General features: G+C 41.6%; 1 protein-coding gene across 2 annotated transcripts in view; it reads right to left on the bottom strand.

The window, feature by feature from the left end:
* Positions 1-235: 235 nt before the first annotated feature.
* CHST9 (carbohydrate sulfotransferase 9) overlaps positions 236-17059 on the bottom strand; it is a 56270-nt gene continuing 39446 nt past the window's right edge. The window contains exons 1-3 of one of the 2 annotated variants that reach the window (XM_081918557.1): positions 12681-12892; positions 7741-7778; positions 236-1625 (exon numbers count right to left, since the gene is read on the bottom strand). In XM_081918557.1, coding sequence (XP_081774683.1) covers positions 525-1625; positions 7741-7778; position 12681 — 1140 coding nt within the window. In that variant the 5' untranslated portion in view covers positions 12682-12892 and the 3' untranslated portion in view covers positions 236-524. Of the gene's footprint in view, positions 1626-7740; positions 7779-12680; positions 12893-17059 lie in introns of those variants that run through there. The other variant, XM_081918556.1, reaches the window with a different exon arrangement.

Below are 17059 nucleotides of genomic sequence, written 5' to 3'. Positions count from 1 at the left end.
CCAGAGCAGAGCACAGAAATGCTGCTTACCTTCCTGCTGGAGTGGTACCTATTTATCTACTTGCACTTTGACGTGCTTTCGAACTGCTAGGTGGGCAAGAGCTATGACTGGTACAGCCATTTTATTTCTAACAAAGTTCTATGTATACACACAGCTGGACTTGCTTACTAGCAACCAATCCAACCCCAACAGTACATTTTGATGTTCTATGAATGCTTGAGATACAACATACAAATTCGTTAAGAAAGCTAGTTTTTACTTAATATTTCCTTGGAAATACAAAAATACATTCATGAAACATGACTAGATACAATAATATTATGCCATTTCAGAGGTTTTGAATGCTTGGCTTATTCCCTTTAGATATATTGCTTTGAAGTCTCTAAAACTTTCTTAATGTAAAAGTGTTTTTCTGTCCAGACATTTCAGTGCAATTAATTTTCTTCTCATAACGTGTTGCGTTTCTTCTGCTCTCAAACTAAATGGTAAAAATTGCTTACATACTAAACCAATCCAAGTCAGGGTTATACATATGGTACACTGTAGTTAAACATTAAATAATCCAGATAATAAAAGTTGTAAATCTGCTGTCTTTCTGTGTTGGAAATTTCTGCCAAGTATTGTCTGACAACTTCTAAATTTGTTCTTTTTTCACTGGAATGCCTGTCTTTGAAATTAGGAAAAGTCAGCCCCTCTGGTGCACCTATTAGTCTCAAAAAATAATTGGCATCATCTCCCAAAGTCTCAAATTTTCCAATGTAATCATAGTTGATAGCACAAGGATAACAGAGTTGGCTGATCTGTTCCCAGTGAGTGTCCATACCTACTGGCCGATGGGAATCTAACAAATACTGGATGAACTCTTTAAATTTCACTCCTGAGCCCGTTGCCAAAGCCACTCTATCTGCATTAAGTCTGTATTTCTTAATAATTGCCTTCCCAAATACAGGGTGGTAGTAGCTGTTTGGATGTTCAAACTTATCTCTGAATGCAGACACTAATCTTTCCATGGGATCCCGCACAAATATAACTTTGGTGTACATCTTTAAACGCTTGTGTATCCCTTTTAGATTGTAGCTGTCTAGTTTTCTGAGATGCTTTCCATAATGTGCAGCATCATGCGTAATGTTAGCAGCAGAATCAGCAACGCCACTGAGCACCATCAAAACCCGCTTCCAGTTGGAACAACCTGCCTTAGGCACCTCACAGTACAAGACTTTGTGCTTATCTTCCACATAGATTCTGGACACCATGCGCGTAAGGTGGTGAGTCCGGGGTCTGCTTTTGCCAGTGTACCTTTTGCAGAAATCGTAAAGGAAAGATCTTCGTTTCTCTTGCATCTCATCTGTGGTTTTCCAGTGATTGCTTTTGATTAAAGTTTTGTTTAAAGGGCGCAGAACTGGTGGTAAATTCACTTGCCTGAACTGTTTAAGAAGCGATTTAATCTTTTGTGACTCTTCAGATAATCCAGTGGTCAAGGAGACGGTCATCCCTAGAATAGGGTCAGCATCTCCCTGAGAATGTCCAATCTCAATAAGAGCTTTACTTGGCTTGTCAAGCTTTTCACCAGTGACCCAGTTTTTTGGTTTTCTTTCAGGTTCCTCTGAAGAATAGAATCTGAAGTTCTAAGAGGGGAAAAAAGAAACCAGAGAACTCTTAGAATGTTCCTCTATTGGGGCCTGCTAAAAATGTTGCTGCATAGAGAGCTGCTTTTCAGGATTCCATCTGCTCCATTCCTTTCTCTCTTCCCTCCAATTTTTCATCCCCCCCACTGCCCCAACATTCACCCATCATGTTGTAGCAATTAAGCATGTTTTTTGGGACTCACACTCCCTTAGGGTTTTGGTTTCTTTAGAAAAAACCGCCAACTACTACTGCAGCCCTTGATGTTTCCAGTGTATGCTTGCACTTCCCTCTTGAGCATGGGTGCTGTCTGCTTTGGCCACATAAGCCAAACAAATAGCACTTGCTTGCTGAAACAGATCTTATCTGCATTGCTCACCACCAGTCAACCTTCATTAACAAAGTAATGAAGTGATGGGTAATGAGTGAAATTTGCTGTAGGAAGGCACTCTGGAATCCTTGTTAGCAGATAAGGAAAATGGCTTCTCCGTATATTTTTTATTGAACAAGTAGTTCTATGTTCTTTAAAGGGGAAAATGAATATTAAGAGATGAGACTTATCTTTTTACAGAAGTTGAGTAACAAGGAGTCCTCTCATGCATGGTTCTCAGGGGTTTGCTAGATTTATTTATTTATGAGCAGATTTATAACCCACATATTTCACAAATGCTTGCACAAGGATTTGTGCAGTACTATAATACCAGGTTCTGTGGGACTTCTGCTTTATCTTGCACTAGAGAAACCACATCTTTGGATTCTGCTTAACTTTTCTGATTAAAAAAAGATCTAGGATGTGGCATAAACTATCCTTCCATGACTAGAAGACACCTTTCATGTGTGGAAGGGAAGGACACTTTTGGAATCTTCCAACTGATTTTACTGGTGGTTTTATTTGTTTTATTTTGTGCTGCAATTTAGTGGCTTTATATGGCGAACTGCCTACAGGGCTTAGCATGGGTTGAGGTGAAAGCTGAATAAACAAACAGACAAACGAACTGATTGAAATTGACTAGCAACCAGGAATCTATTTATAACTGTACTTTTCTGAATGTTGTGTAGATTGAATCCCAGGAATCCCTAAATGATACAAATGAACTTCTGCAGCTGAGGATATATACAGGAAATATGCAAATACAGATAACAACACTGATATCACAAACATCTGTAGATCTGAAATTTACCCTCAGTGTATTATGAGTGGAAAACCTTTGAACGATTTCAACAAGAGGGAATGAGATATAAAAAGCCAGGTGATGGCTATTATCCAAGAACTGATTTAAATAAACAAGTCAGCTGGGACCCCTGACCAAAGCTCAAAGTTATCCCTAAGGACATTGCGGAGAGGTAACAGAAAGTGACCAGAGGACTTCTAGTGCAGCTACCTGAGAAAGAGAGTACGCACTTGCAGCAGGAGATGCTGAACCACTATGACAGGAGTGACTTTTGTTGTTGTTGTTTTGTTTGCTAGAGCAGCTAAGCTTCTCAAAAGTGCCTCAGGTAGCTCTCCCCAGGTTCAACTGGCACACACACACAGCAGGAGTGCCGTGGAACTGCTCCCTGCTCAGCTCTGGGAGAGAAATTGTCAGTCACGAAGAAGGCAGCACTAATCAGATGTGGGGTGGAAAGGGAGACAAAAATAAGGGGAAATGGATGTTGCAAGGTGAGGGTTACATTATGTAAAGCACCATTTTTGCTATTTTGTTTCATGGCCCCCATACTTAATATTTCTGTAGTTCCAAAGTCATTAACAATGGTACCAAGTAGTGACTAGTGGCTGGTGATTGTCAGGTACTGAGTAAGTGAGTGCAGAGTGAGGGAAGGACAATCCATGTCAGTCTGTGAGCCATCGGTTGCTGGTCCATGGTGACTCCACCACAGCCCAGCTTGGGTGGGATGCTTCAGGGACCAAATAGGGTACCAGTATCTGTGGGGAATGCTGATCCACCACATCAGATAGCGTGAGAAGCACTGAATATTTTGATGCAAGTAGCATGAATAGTCCCTGTATTATCCTGCTTTTTGTTGAAATTGCAATGGTATACTGGCTTGTCAATAAATAAATCATCACTACAGTCTCTCTTCCTTTTGTGAACCTGTGTGGTATAGTGGTTACAGAATCAGACTATGACTTAGGAGACGAGGGTACAACTCCTCACTCAAAACTTTGGGCCTAAACTACCTTGCAGGGTTGTTGTGTTTAAATGAGATGGGGGAGAACCCTGTATACCTTGAGCTTGAGCCACCTTGAGCTCCTTGGAGAAAATAGTGGGATGTAAATGCATATAAATAAACAGATAGATAAAATAGGTTTATGTTAAACATAATGGATGGAATTCAATGTTGCACTAATTTGATCATTCTCTCAGTGTTTCCACATGCCAGAAAGAATGTTCTCCACACACAGAAAAACACCTGGGGTGTTCTGGGAATTCTCCTGACCCCCTAGAGCTAATTTGGTGGGAGGGCACAGAGGAATAGGGGAAAGAGGTCCCATTGCACTAGCAGGATTTGTTGTTCTGGCTCCTGCTAGTGCATCTGCTCAGTTGAATCTGGCCCACTAACTGCTGCAATTAGTGAATGAAAACAACTAATGTTTGAACACTGGCAGCCTCCATAAGTGCTTCATTTTATTGACTCGATTTAGGGAAAGGAGCAAAGAGAAAAATGTAAAGCGCAAAGATCAGCTGATCACCTACTCAAATGGATGCAAGTTAGATATCTTGGAACTTGTTTTCATGTTTTCTGTATAAATTAAAAACCTTGGAAGTAGTGACTTTGTGTCTCCCTGTATTAGCTAATCAGCTTTCAGTGCTCCTAAGCAAGAGTCCCACTTTCACCTTCCGAGCATTCCCTGCAGTGCATCAGATGTGACATTCCAGGAAGCAGAGTGTCTATGTGCATTTCTTCTTGCATTCCCTGTACTGCCGAGAAGCTCGGAAAGGTCACTTTACCCTCACAGCAATCTTGTGGAGATGGACAGGGCTTGTGAGACACACAAGAGGGGCCATGACGCCATCAATGGATGCTCCTGGTGCACCCATGCAACACTGGTTTACTGTGCATTATGTTACTCATGTTATGGCCACCTGCGTGGAGCAGCTCTCTGCCGAGGTCGTTTCATGTACTTTCTACATGAAATCTGTGAACTCATAAACCAGGTGACCTTTGAAGGATGGTCTTCCATAAGGAATCACAGTGGTCATTAAATGTCTCAATAATGGTTAGCCTTGGGGTTGTGTCTAAGAATACCCAGGATTTCCTTGTTCAATGCAAGTGAGACAAGGGTCTCAGTTGACTTGATAAATCAACCACTGTGGTGTCCTCTGAATGTTCCTAGACTACAACTCCCATCATCCTTGACTATTGGCCAGATTGCCTGGGGTTGATGGAAGTTGTATTCAAACAACATTTGGAAGGCACACGTTGGCTAACCCTGCCGTGATACAGTAACTTCTGCATCTTGACTGCATAACCCAAGCAAACCAGAACAGTTCGGAAAAGCAGGGATTTCCATTAGGGAAGCTATTTAAAAGGCTATTTAAGTTGCAATGATGTTTTAAACCTTTTAAATTTAGCAATGTGTTTGTTTAAAATGTAAAAAATATACAAAATGTGAAATAAAATATATTCTGTCTAGTCCAGGAAAGGCAACCAGAAAGAGAAAAATGGGAGCAAGCTTTACTGTGTTTTAAATTTTATTCTCCATTCTCCTGTTTTTGTATTTGTGTATTGTATTTGTGTTATGCCCTGAAATTGGATAAGATGAAAGTTGGCATTAAAATGTTTTAAGTAAATAAACTTGGGAATGCAGCAGCCAGTGCCCACTTATAGATGACAAAGGGTTAAAAACTACAGAAAGAAGCCACAAAAAGAGGATGAAATGGGGGTCAGTGGCACAGGGGAAAAGGTTTAACCCTTTTCCCACGAGTAATTTCCCTGATTCTCATCTCTCAAAACAACAAGAACAGCTGTTAGTCCCATGGAGTGGGCTGTGGTGGGAGCTAGACTATCTTAAGTGGGGTGGGAGTGGCGGAGAGAAAGTATCAAGACATAATTCCTTGGCTAAGTCAAAACATACCACTTTCTTTTAGCTTCTGATTTGTTCATACAAGACTGTATAAAATCACATGCATTAATGAAATGAGACAGTTTGCACAATCTGGTTCAACAAACTGATTTGTGTAGGCAGTAACTTGGATAAACGGAATTAATCTCCAATTTTGTTTGCCAATTCTTGTTAAACTGCTAATTAATTTCCCCCTTGTCTTCCTCTTACAGTCAAAATATTATGTATTTTTTTCTTAATAAGCTGAACTTCATGATGGCTGAGGAATTCTGAATCTTTGCCAGCCTAGTAGCATCTCCACATTAGGGCTACACTCTATGATCCTCTGAATGGAATTAACTGCTGGTAAATATTTATATGCATGCAGTTTTTGGCTCTAATCCAGAGAAAGTTAGTTGTGCTTAAGTTTTATTCAAATAAAGGAGATGAATTACTTGCAACTAAATTAAGCTCCAGTTAGATCTTCAGCAAGACCAACTTACTCTGGATAGGAACAACTGAGCTCTGATAGATAATTTCAAGCCAGCTACAGAGAAAAGTGAAAAACAAACCCAACCCACTGGCTTCTGCAAGTGTTTTATTCTATGTCAATACATTATTCTTTTTGTCTGTATTCAAACATGGTAATGGATTAAGATGAACCTTGAAATAATAATAAAACAACAAAAGATTAAATTATTTTGAAAATACCTAATCAATTTGTTTACCATATGTTTTCAGCTGAAACTGTTGTGCTCCTTTTATTAAATGTTAAAATAACTATTTTAATCTATACAAAAAACCTGTTTTTAATGAATCTTCTCATTACACACAATGTCTGGCTCCACCTCCAGTCTGCAGTTTCTACATTTTTAATTCCTTCTTGTCCATTCATTGAATTAGACATAATTACTTCTAAACAGTTTGTTTTTTTCACATTGTTTTTATGTTTCAATCCTGCTTTTAAGAGGGGGTTGTTTCATATGACTACAGTGGTACCTCAGGTTACATATGCTTCAGGTTACATACGCTTTAGGTTACAGACTCCGCTAACCCAAAAATAGTATCTCGGGTTAAGAACTTTGCTTCAGGATGAGAACAGAAATCATGCAGCAGCGGTGCGGTGGCAGCAGGAGGCCCCATTAGCTAAAGTGGTGCTTCAGGTTAAGAACAGTTTCAGGTTAAGAACAGACCTCCTGAACGAATTAAGTACTTAACCTGAGGTACCACTGTATTTGTTCATAGGGAGTAAGGTAAAGGTAACGTTAAGGGATCCTGGACAGTTAAGTCCAGTCAAAGGCAACTACGGGGTATGGCACTCATCTTATTTTTCCTGCCGAGGGAGCCGGCGTTTGTCCACAGACAGCTTTCTTGGTTATGTGGCCAGCATGACTAAGCTGCTTCTGGTGCAACGGGACACTGTGATGAGTGCTAGAGTGCACAGAAACACCATTTACCTTGCCGCCACAGTGGTACCTATTTATCTACTTCCGCTGGTGTGCTTTTGAACTGCTAGGTTGGCAGATGCTGGGACAGAGCAGGTTATGCAGGTGACACTGTGGTCTAGACCACTGAGCCTCTTGGGCTTGCCAATCAGAAGGTTGACAGTTTGAATCCAGGCAATAGGGTGAACTCCCATTGCTCTGTCCAGCTTCTGCCAACCTAGCAGTTCGAAAGCATACCAGTGCAAGTAGATAAATAGGTACCACTGCAGTAGGAAGGTAAATGGCATTTCCATGCACTCTGACAGTTGTCACGGTGTCCCATTGCACCAGAAGCAGTTTAGTCATGCTGACCACATGACCCCGAAAGATGTCTGTGGACAAACACCAGCTCCCTTGGCCTGAAAAATGAGATGAGCACCACACCCCATAGTCACCTTTGACTGAACTTAACCATCCAGTCATTTACCTTTTACCATAGGGAGTGTAGTGTGGCAGAAACAACAAACATCTGCCTATAAATTATTGAATGGGTATTAACCTATCTAATGCAAAATATCTAATACAAAGTACTGTATGTATATCTCATGAACTATGCAGTTAAAAGATGTATATACATTTTTAAAATACCTGATTAATTGCGTGCTGCTGTATTTTTTCTTCAGACACTGAAAGAAAAAATTAAAAATCAGTTAGTAGTAGTATATTGCAATGAAGTGATCATGTTCATAACAAAACTAAGTTACGAGAGAAAAGTTATGAAACAAAGTGCAAAAGTATACAGAAATATTGAAACTAGCTACCTTTTTAATCAGTATTTTAGAATATGTGGAGTGTTCACACATTAAGAAAAGCATATTGGCCTAGTTTGCATGTAACATTAAAACATGGTTTAAAGAAACCTTAGTTAACAAATCATGGTGTAGTGTTACATGCAAACCCAGCCCAGCACCTTAACAATTAACTGTGTGCTGTTGCAACACTATGAAGCAACACCAGTAGTAGCACATCGGTGACACTGTGAAGCAACACAAGGAGTAGCACTGTGGCTGACCACTTCTTGTCCGATCGTTTGATCCTCATCTTATACCTACATCTTTAAAAACTCTTGCCTGGGAATTAAATTATATTTCCTTAATAAATCCAAAAGGACAAGGGGTTGAGCAGAAATATACTAAATGACTGCCAACAGCATGGTACTTAACATTTTATAACATAAGGAGTTTTCACACACCAGTCACTGCATGCCATATATAGTTACATCTTAATAGTTTCATTCCCCTTCAGAAGAGGATGCTCCAAATAAAAGAGAATTTTGCTTCTGCCTTTTGAAGACAGCAGGCATTAAACGCAGGCTTCTTGGGCAGTTACCTCAGGCCATGCAAGCTCCAGGATGGATTCCTAGAACATTTCCTAAGCCATAATACTGAGGAGCTGATGTACTAGAGGCTTGCTTAGGAAAGTTTTTATTAGCGTATTCTATTACAACACAGCTTTATCTAGGGCTGCAATCCCCAAAAACAACTACATATGAGAAGATACAACAGAAAGAGATGGAGCTTGCACATGCAAAAGTGAACAGGGACTGCATACATACATACAAAAATATTCTAAACGAAACAGTGGATGTATGATTTTTGTGGTTCATGCTGTGGCCACAGACATGTGATCTGACAGTGACTTTGGAGTAGCCCAATGCAAAAATTCTGAGGATCCATGTGGATCCATGCTTTGTAACCATGTTTTTGCACCACTGCGGCCCCAGGCAACAGTGGGTGCATGATTATTTTGGTGCAAGATGTAGCCATGGACATGCTATGTGATCTGATGGTGAATTTGGGGTGACCCAGTGCAAAAATCCTGAGGATCCATGTGAATCCGTGCTTTGTAACCACGTTTTAAATGGGGAGGGAAGGAAAAGCACTCAAGGGACAAGGAGCACGCGCGGGGTGTGTGGAGAAGGATGCTGCTAATAATGCAGAAGAGGGGTTTAAGGGGAGAAGGCTCCTCTCCTCTCCCGCTTTGCTCCTTTAAAGCAAGCAGGCTCTGCTTTTCTCCCTCCTCCCAGCTCATCCCCAGCTTAGCGAGCTGAAAAACTTTGCTGCTATTTAGCGAGCTGAGTGGGGAGGAGAGAGGGATAGAGAGCCTGCTTGCTTTAAAGGAACCAACAGGACAGGAGCCGCTTACACTCATGTAAGTGGCTCCTCTCCTCTCCCGCTTTGCAAGCTCTCTGTCCCTCTCTCCTCCCCACTCAGCGGCTCTTCTCCCGCTTTGCTGTTTCAAAGCGATCCACGGAGGAGGGAAGGAAGGGGAACCATGGATCCTCAGCTCACGACTGCAGCAGATCCCCCCCGTGACCCGTAGGCATTCCCTCCATAACACGCACAGACATTTCCCCTTACTTTCTAGGAGGAAAAAAGTGAGTGTTATGGTGCAAAAAATACGGTAATATGTAATACTCATTCTACAACAGAAAACGCCAGCACTTCAACTGAGGCAGGTAAGGTGGAAAAGTGGTGGTTTGACAGATTCAGGCATCTTGTTCTCTTATTAGAAGTGACTTGGGAAAGCCAGCAGGGCCATTTAGAAAAGGGAAGTGCAGGCTGAAATCCTCTTTTCCCCTCTCTACTTATGCAGCTTAAAAGAATATGTCGGAAAATAAAGGCAACAAAGGTTGTTGTTGTGTGGTTTTTAAAAACTTTTCATGTGCACTAGGTTACCGTTATCACTGAAAGGCTTTCACCTTGTTTATGGGAATTTCAGTTGAACTCCATCAATCACGGTTTTCTGGGCCAAGGATATGTGGATGGCACTCCTTTTACAGCTTGTCAGTGTCACAATTTGTGTAGCCAGAGGGATTGCTGTGGAGCCACATTAGGCAAACTATCAAACTGGCAGGTTTAAAGACATTGACAAATGCGCTCACTTTTGTTCTTCTTCAAACACAGGAGGTTGAAGGTTTGCTTTCATGTTTACAAAATTGCATTTTTTTTCCTGCAGGACAACAAATGGGTCAAAGCTCTTTAAAAAAAAAAAAAGCATTTTTCACCTGATTTACAGGTGCTGATCTTTCTACATGGCAGAACATCCAGTAATACCTTCATGGTTACTTTTGTTATTGAGCATATTCAATCCAAATAAACTGGTGATTAGTATCTTTAAAACTGATAGGCTGAATTAAAAAGGTGGCAGATCTAAATTAAATGACCAAATGAGATAAGGCACACATTAACTAGAGATGTGAAATATACATATCTTCCTAAGAGATTCCCTTAATTTAACAGCATATATTATCATATCTATCCAGTAATGTATGCATGTCATAAGCTCCCCTGCAAATGAGATGGCTTATTCATTTTGGTGGAGATCCATGTGTGTACTCCTTTCTGCACATAGACCAACTGATAAGCACATGTACTTTATATGCAGATTGGAACAAATCCCAAAATCTCCATGCTCAAGTTCTGCTTGTGTTACCAGGTGTCCCAGAGGTCTTCCAGTTGAATAGAAGAAGCATTTTGCATCAGTCTTGCAAATTAAGTAATTGCTTTTTGACTCATCTAGGACCATAGCTCAGTGGCAGAGCACTTGTTTTGCATGCAGAAGGTCTCAAGTTTAATTTTTGGACATCGCCTCTGCTTGAGAACATGGGAGAGCCGTTGCCAGTCAGGTAGATTGCATTGGGCTGGATAGATTAATAGCATGATTCAATAAACCAAGGATAGGGAACCTATGGCTAACTAGATGTTAAAGGTAAAGGTAAAGGTACCCCTGCCCGTACGGGCCAGTCTTGCCAGACTCTGGGGTTGTGCGCCCATCTCACTTAAGAGGCCAGGGGCCAGCGCTGTCCGGAGACACTTCCGGGTCACGTGGCCAGTGTGACAAAGCTGCATCTGGCGAGCCAGAGCCGCACACGGAAACGCCGTCCCTATTTATCTACTTGCACCCGGAGGTGCTTTCGAACTGCTAGGTTGGCAGGCGCTGGGACCGAGCAGCGGGAGCGCACCCCGCCGCGGGGATTCGAACCGCCGACCTTTCGATCGGCAAGTCCTAGGCGCTGAGGCTTTAACCCACAGCGCTACCTGCGTCCCTTAACTAGATGTTAAAAAGGTAAAGGTAAAGGTACCCCTGCCCGTACGGGCCAGTCTTGCCAGACTCTGGGGTTGTGCGCCCATCTCACTTAAGAGGCCAGGGGCCAGCGCTGTCCGAAGACACTTCCAGGTCACGTGGCCAGCGTGACAAAGCTGCATCTGGCGAGCCAGAGCCGCACACGGAAACGCCGTTTACCTTCCCGCTGGTAAGCGGTCCCTATTTATCTACTTGCACCCGGAGGTGCTTTCGAACTGCTAGGTTGGCAGGCGCTGGGACCGAGCAGCGGGAGCGCACCCCGCAGCAGGGATTCGAACCGCCGACCTTTCGATCAGCAAGTCCTAGGCGCTGAGGTTACTAGACTCCAATTCCCATCAGACCCAACCAGCATGGCCAAAGGTGATGGAAACTGCAGTCCATGAATATCTGGAGGGCCAGAGGCTCCCTATTTCTGCAACAAAGCAACATAATGTGGTTATTTCTTGAAATATGTGAGTTTCTTCTGAGAGCTGGTGGTGGTGAATGTCAGACTGGAACTGGGTATATCCAGGCTCATTTCACCACTCAGCCCTAGGTGACAATGAGCCAGGGACCATATCTCAACCTGCCCTACCTCACAGAGTTGTTGTGAAGGTAAAATAAGGGCATGCATTCTGTATCAAGCTCTTTGGATGAAAGACAGGATAATAAAGAATAAAGAGTGGCTGTTAGGCATGGAAGATAAATATCTGCAAGTGTAGGTAATTCTCTGGGTGATAACAAGGAAACCCAAATGGACTCAGTTATTGGTTTATGACCAATGGTGTCCTGAATTTCGGAGTGCTTGGAATTTGGATTCTAGGTCAATTCCAAGTAAGGCATTTGTGAACACAATCCTAGTATTTTCTTACTTTGAAAGGTAGGTTTTAAAGTAGTATCTTGTCTAATGATCTCTTAAAGTAACTATCTTCCTAAAAGAGAGAGAGAGAGAGAGAGAAGGATCAAGATTACTTATTGCTTTAGGCTATGGCAGAGGATTGTCTCTTTATGGTAATTACTTCCTGCATAATGGTGTACTATTTTGTTTTGTAGATACAAGTGTTACTTTTTTGCTTCAAGAAGGAAAATTAAACATTATTTAGGCAGTCTTTCAGTAGGCACTGCTGTGTTCATTGAGAACATCATTGTGACAATTGAAATCACATCTTGAGGCTAATTTTTGTAACCAAATAAGGCTCTCTCTTTTTGGTAATAAAAGATTAAGGAGTATGTGTTTTAAACATCCTTTAATGATGTACAAGATGCTTGGAAAGACCAATGTTTGCAATCTCTGGTTGGATCAACTCTATTTTGCTCAAAGGTTTGTGGACTTTGAATACTGATGCTTTCCTGCTTCCCAGTACATTTGTTTTTAGGCTATTTTTATTTCACTTTAAAGGAATTTTAATAACTTTGTGTTGACAGCATAGACAGCTGGGGCTGAGAATTAAAGAAAAACTCACTTGCTGACTGAGGAAGGAAGTGACATCAATGAGCTTCTAAAGACAGCCCAGAGGGGAAATTGAATTTTGTGCATGTGGCCTGCCGTTTCACTGTATTTACAGGAATGCCTACAAATGCAAATGGGATCATTTATGGTATCTATCTCAAACATACCAAGAAATTGTAGAACTCTGGAAAGACTTCTCTGACAGTTTCATTTTGAAGGATTTCAACAGGATCATTGGCCTAAGTCCTCATTACTAAGGGTAGTTTCCCCTAAGTATTTTGACTTGCACCATTATCTGAAACTATTATATTCTGGAAACTCAACCTGTTTGTAAGGTAAAGGTAAAGGGACCCCTGACCATTAGGTCCAGTCGCGGCCGACTCTGGGGTTGCGGCACTCATCTCGCTTTATTGGCCAAGGGAGCCGGCGTACAGCTTCCGGGTCATGTGGCCAGCATGACTAAGCCACTTCTGGCAAACCAGAGCAGCGCACGGAAACGCCATTTACCTTCCCGCTGGAGCAGTAACTATTTATCTACTTGTACTTTATAGCACTTTCAAACTGCTAGGTTGGCAGGACCAGGGACTGAGCAACGGGAGCTCACACCGTCGTGGGGATTCGAACTGCCGACCTTCTGATCGGCAAGTCCTAGGCTCCGTGGTATAACCCACAGTGCCACCCACATCGTACCCATGTTCTTTTCCACCACAGTGGCAACATACAAAGTTTCGTGGTGTTGCAATAGTATAGAAAAAACGATGCCAAATTCTTAACACACAATTTGCTGCCCTAGCATACAAGCCTTTGTGCATCTCTACACAATCAGACAAACATTATCACAATTCTGTTTATCCACCTGCGTTACTACTCCTGCAAGCTCTGAGACAACAATAGCAGTTTCTTAACATATCCCAACGTTATCACTAGGGAGGCTAGTCCTGAATGTCTTACTTCCACATTTGCTACTTTGCAGCCATTAGTTCTAATAACAAGCACCTTCTTCAATCTGAATAGCTCATCTACTGTAATTGTATCTGTTGCATTTGCAACAGTGCTTTCACATTGTCTCTCAGGCACTTTTGCCTTCTCTAAATGTAGCAAACTCTAAAAATATAGGCTTGTCGAATGAATCTTTTCTCCTTGCAATCATTCTAGTTACTGCTCTTTGCACTTGCTCTCGTTTGAAAGCACATGCATATGGCACATAGTGGACTGAATAGCATTGAATGAATAATTTGCGTTGTAGGCTTGACATGCTGGAAAGTTGGACCACAGAAATTTTTAATACCTCAACAATGTAAAATTGGAGAACTGCTTCTTTGCTTAAGAAGCATGCAAGCTAGTAGATTAAATAACACCCCCCAATGAACCATTCCAATTTGACCAGATTTGAATATAGATATGTAAACAAAATTCAATAAAATATGGTAGATGTATGCCTCCTCTCCCTATTCTTAGGAGTGCCTTATAGCTTCACCACATTTATTTTGTTCAAATTAAGCGACAGGGTACGATGAAAAGGTCCCGCCATGAATTAATTGCCTTTTCCTTAGTATTGCATAATCGTAGCAAGCTGTCACGGCGCCAACTCACCAGTTACCCTGGCAGCGTTAAACATAAAAAGGAACCCCAAGTTGAAACTGATTGAACCAAATGAAGGAAAGCTGGCCATTTCAGAGCCTTTGAATTCTCACAGCATTCTACAGTCTTTCCCTGGCTAATTTTTGGTGATTACTTTTGATATGAAAACAGTTCTTTAATTGTCAGTCTCTAATAAGGATGCAGAGCTGTTCCTAGGAGGTTCAAAGGACCCTGGGAACATAAACATTTGCAAAAGTTAATGCAGCCAAATATCTTGTGCTGACCCACGTATGCACATTCAGCTTCTGCCTAATGAAGTCATTACCAACAATGCCAACCAAGCAAGATGTTCTCCTCAATTTGACAAAGGGACTCTCATGTGAAAAGAATTTGGGAGTACACATTCATTAATGTTTTTGTGAATAAAAAGGGGAAAGTGAAATTAGACTTCAATTCTGAGCCAAAATTTGCCTTAGCTCCTTTTCTAAGCTCAGCAGTATGTGTAAGAGGTATACATACAAGAGGTATGTATAAATGAAGAGCTGGCATGGTGTAATGAGGAAGAGACTGAGCTATGAATCAGGAAGTCCCTGGTTTGAACTTTTGTCTCTGCCATGAACTCAATAGGAGACTTTAGATAAGCAGCCACTTCTTAGCCTCAGTCTATGTTTGATGGCAGATAATAGCAGTGATTTACAGGGTTGTAAAGATTGCAACAAGAAAATCCATGTAAAATGTTTTAAAGCACTATACAAGTGTTAATGATTCTTATTCATTATTATTGCGACTATGCTTAAACATTTCATTATTTTTAATATCAGATTTTACTTTGCACTGGAAAGCTAAAACAGTAACTGCAAGTGTTCAGAAAACACAAGAACACTATACCTAATTTCCTAAATAAGAACCATATGGCTGCGCACTAAGTCAGCCTGATGGAATAATTTGATTGTTATCAGGAAGCAGCAGCTCATGGATTTGGTCATGTTTGCAACATGGAGGTTATGAATGTAGTCATTCATTTCTTGGGAGAGGTAAACCCCTAGTTTTGCCATACCAATTCAGAAGAGCTGAAATCAGGCTTTACACTAATTTTAAAACATTTACTTGCTCTTTAACAGGCTGTAGAATGAAGTGTCAGGTCAATTCTTCTTCCTCTTTTAAAATATTGATTTCTTTGTAAAAGGTCCTGTGATGGGTGTGTCATGAAAATGGGTAGAATTATACCTGGCACGAAGTCATGTTATTTCCCCCCTGTAGTGGAACATTTTCTTCTTCTCCTCCCTTGCACACACCAAAAATTTGTTCTAGGGCTGCCCCAACCTCTGCAGGAGATTTGGGGACAGTGTGCCTGTGTGTGAGAGTGCAAGCTCCATTGTGCAAGTGGAAGTCATTCTGCTCACATTATTTAGTTGAATATGGCCCAATGGTTTCATGTTGCAACACCTGTTCACAGTTTATATCATCATCATCATGACCATTGACTTTTATTGCACAGTAATTGTCTCCTGCTGCTTGGATGCCGCCACCCCCCTTCCTATTTTTTAAACACAAAATAGCTCTACATAAGCTCATTCAGGGTCCATGTGGTGAACATGACCTCACAGTGCTTTGCTTGGTAGCCAATCAAATTTGAATATGCAATGATGCCACTGAGAGTGAATGAAGTTCTCCCACTCTTCTCATTCTGAAGGGTGGGGGCAACAGAAGTAAAACCAAACATGGAAGTTTGCTGCCCCGCCAAATCAGATTGGCAGTCCCATCTTGTCTTCCTGTGCTTGTGGTTTCATTACCTACCAACACTCTAAGGCAAGACTTTTGCCCCAATCCAGCTTGTGTAGTACAGGCGTCTCTGCATCTACAAACAACTGACTTGCACTCAATTGCGTATAGGTACCAGGAAATAATTAAATATTTCAATTCAAACTCAGAAATGGTGGGAGAGAGCTGAAGAATCCTCATGGCTCATGAAGAGACCCTCCCCAGACCCTGAAGAGAACATCAGTGAGGGTGGATGAAGCCCTGAAGAGACCAAAGGAGCAGTGGGGTTTTGTTTCTGCTGCTCAGCCTCCCAGCTTAGCAGCTGATGTGTGGAGTAGTGCAATAGCAGCCCCTTTCCTGCATGTCCTCCAACCTCCTGCCAGCCCCAAAGCTTCAATTCTAGTTATGGATATTTTTGAATACAGTATTTTTTGTATAGATTGAAGAGAGAGTGGCAGAGAGGGTGTTTAAAACCCTTTAAATTGGTGCTCCCCACTTTATGCAATTTATGTGCATGGGGCCCATAACTTAGCCTCACTGTAAGTGGGGGGATGCCTGTACACTACATGTAGTACATTTGTTGGCAGCAGGGGGAAAAAACAAAAACATGGATTCAAAGTGAAGCCTTATTGGAATGCTAATTCATTTCAAAAATAAAACCTGTCATGCTGCCAAGGTGGTTAAATGAGCAGCAGAATGGAAGAAAATTGCTCTTTCAGTTTACTAATGATGCTCAACTCTGGTTTATAGAAGCCTCCACAGCAGCAGCATCCTGCTCCCATGTGAACCTAGGCAAAGGTGCCTCTTACTTTCAGAGATGAGAGGGATGCTGCGAGGGAGAGGACTTTCTATCTGTGGAATGCCCTCCTCAGGGCTATTTATCATGCACCTCTTTTCATCGCATTTAAGTGGCAGGTAAAGACTGCTCTCTTTGCCCAGGCATTTATTTGTGTTACGATCAATCTGACTTAGGCTTTTGCATTGTAATGTGGACAGTTTTATTTTAATCTGGCTTCTACATTTGTCTTTGGTGCCTGGTGAACAACTTAG

This window comes from Podarcis melisellensis (genome assembly GCF_964234715.1).
Source record: "Podarcis melisellensis genome assembly, chromosome: 7".
Taxonomy (NCBI): Eukaryota; Metazoa; Chordata; class Lepidosauria; order Squamata; family Lacertidae; genus Podarcis; species Podarcis melisellensis.
The sequence above is the reverse complement of the archived record's forward strand: the minus strand, read 5'-3'. Positions and strand labels throughout refer to the sequence as shown.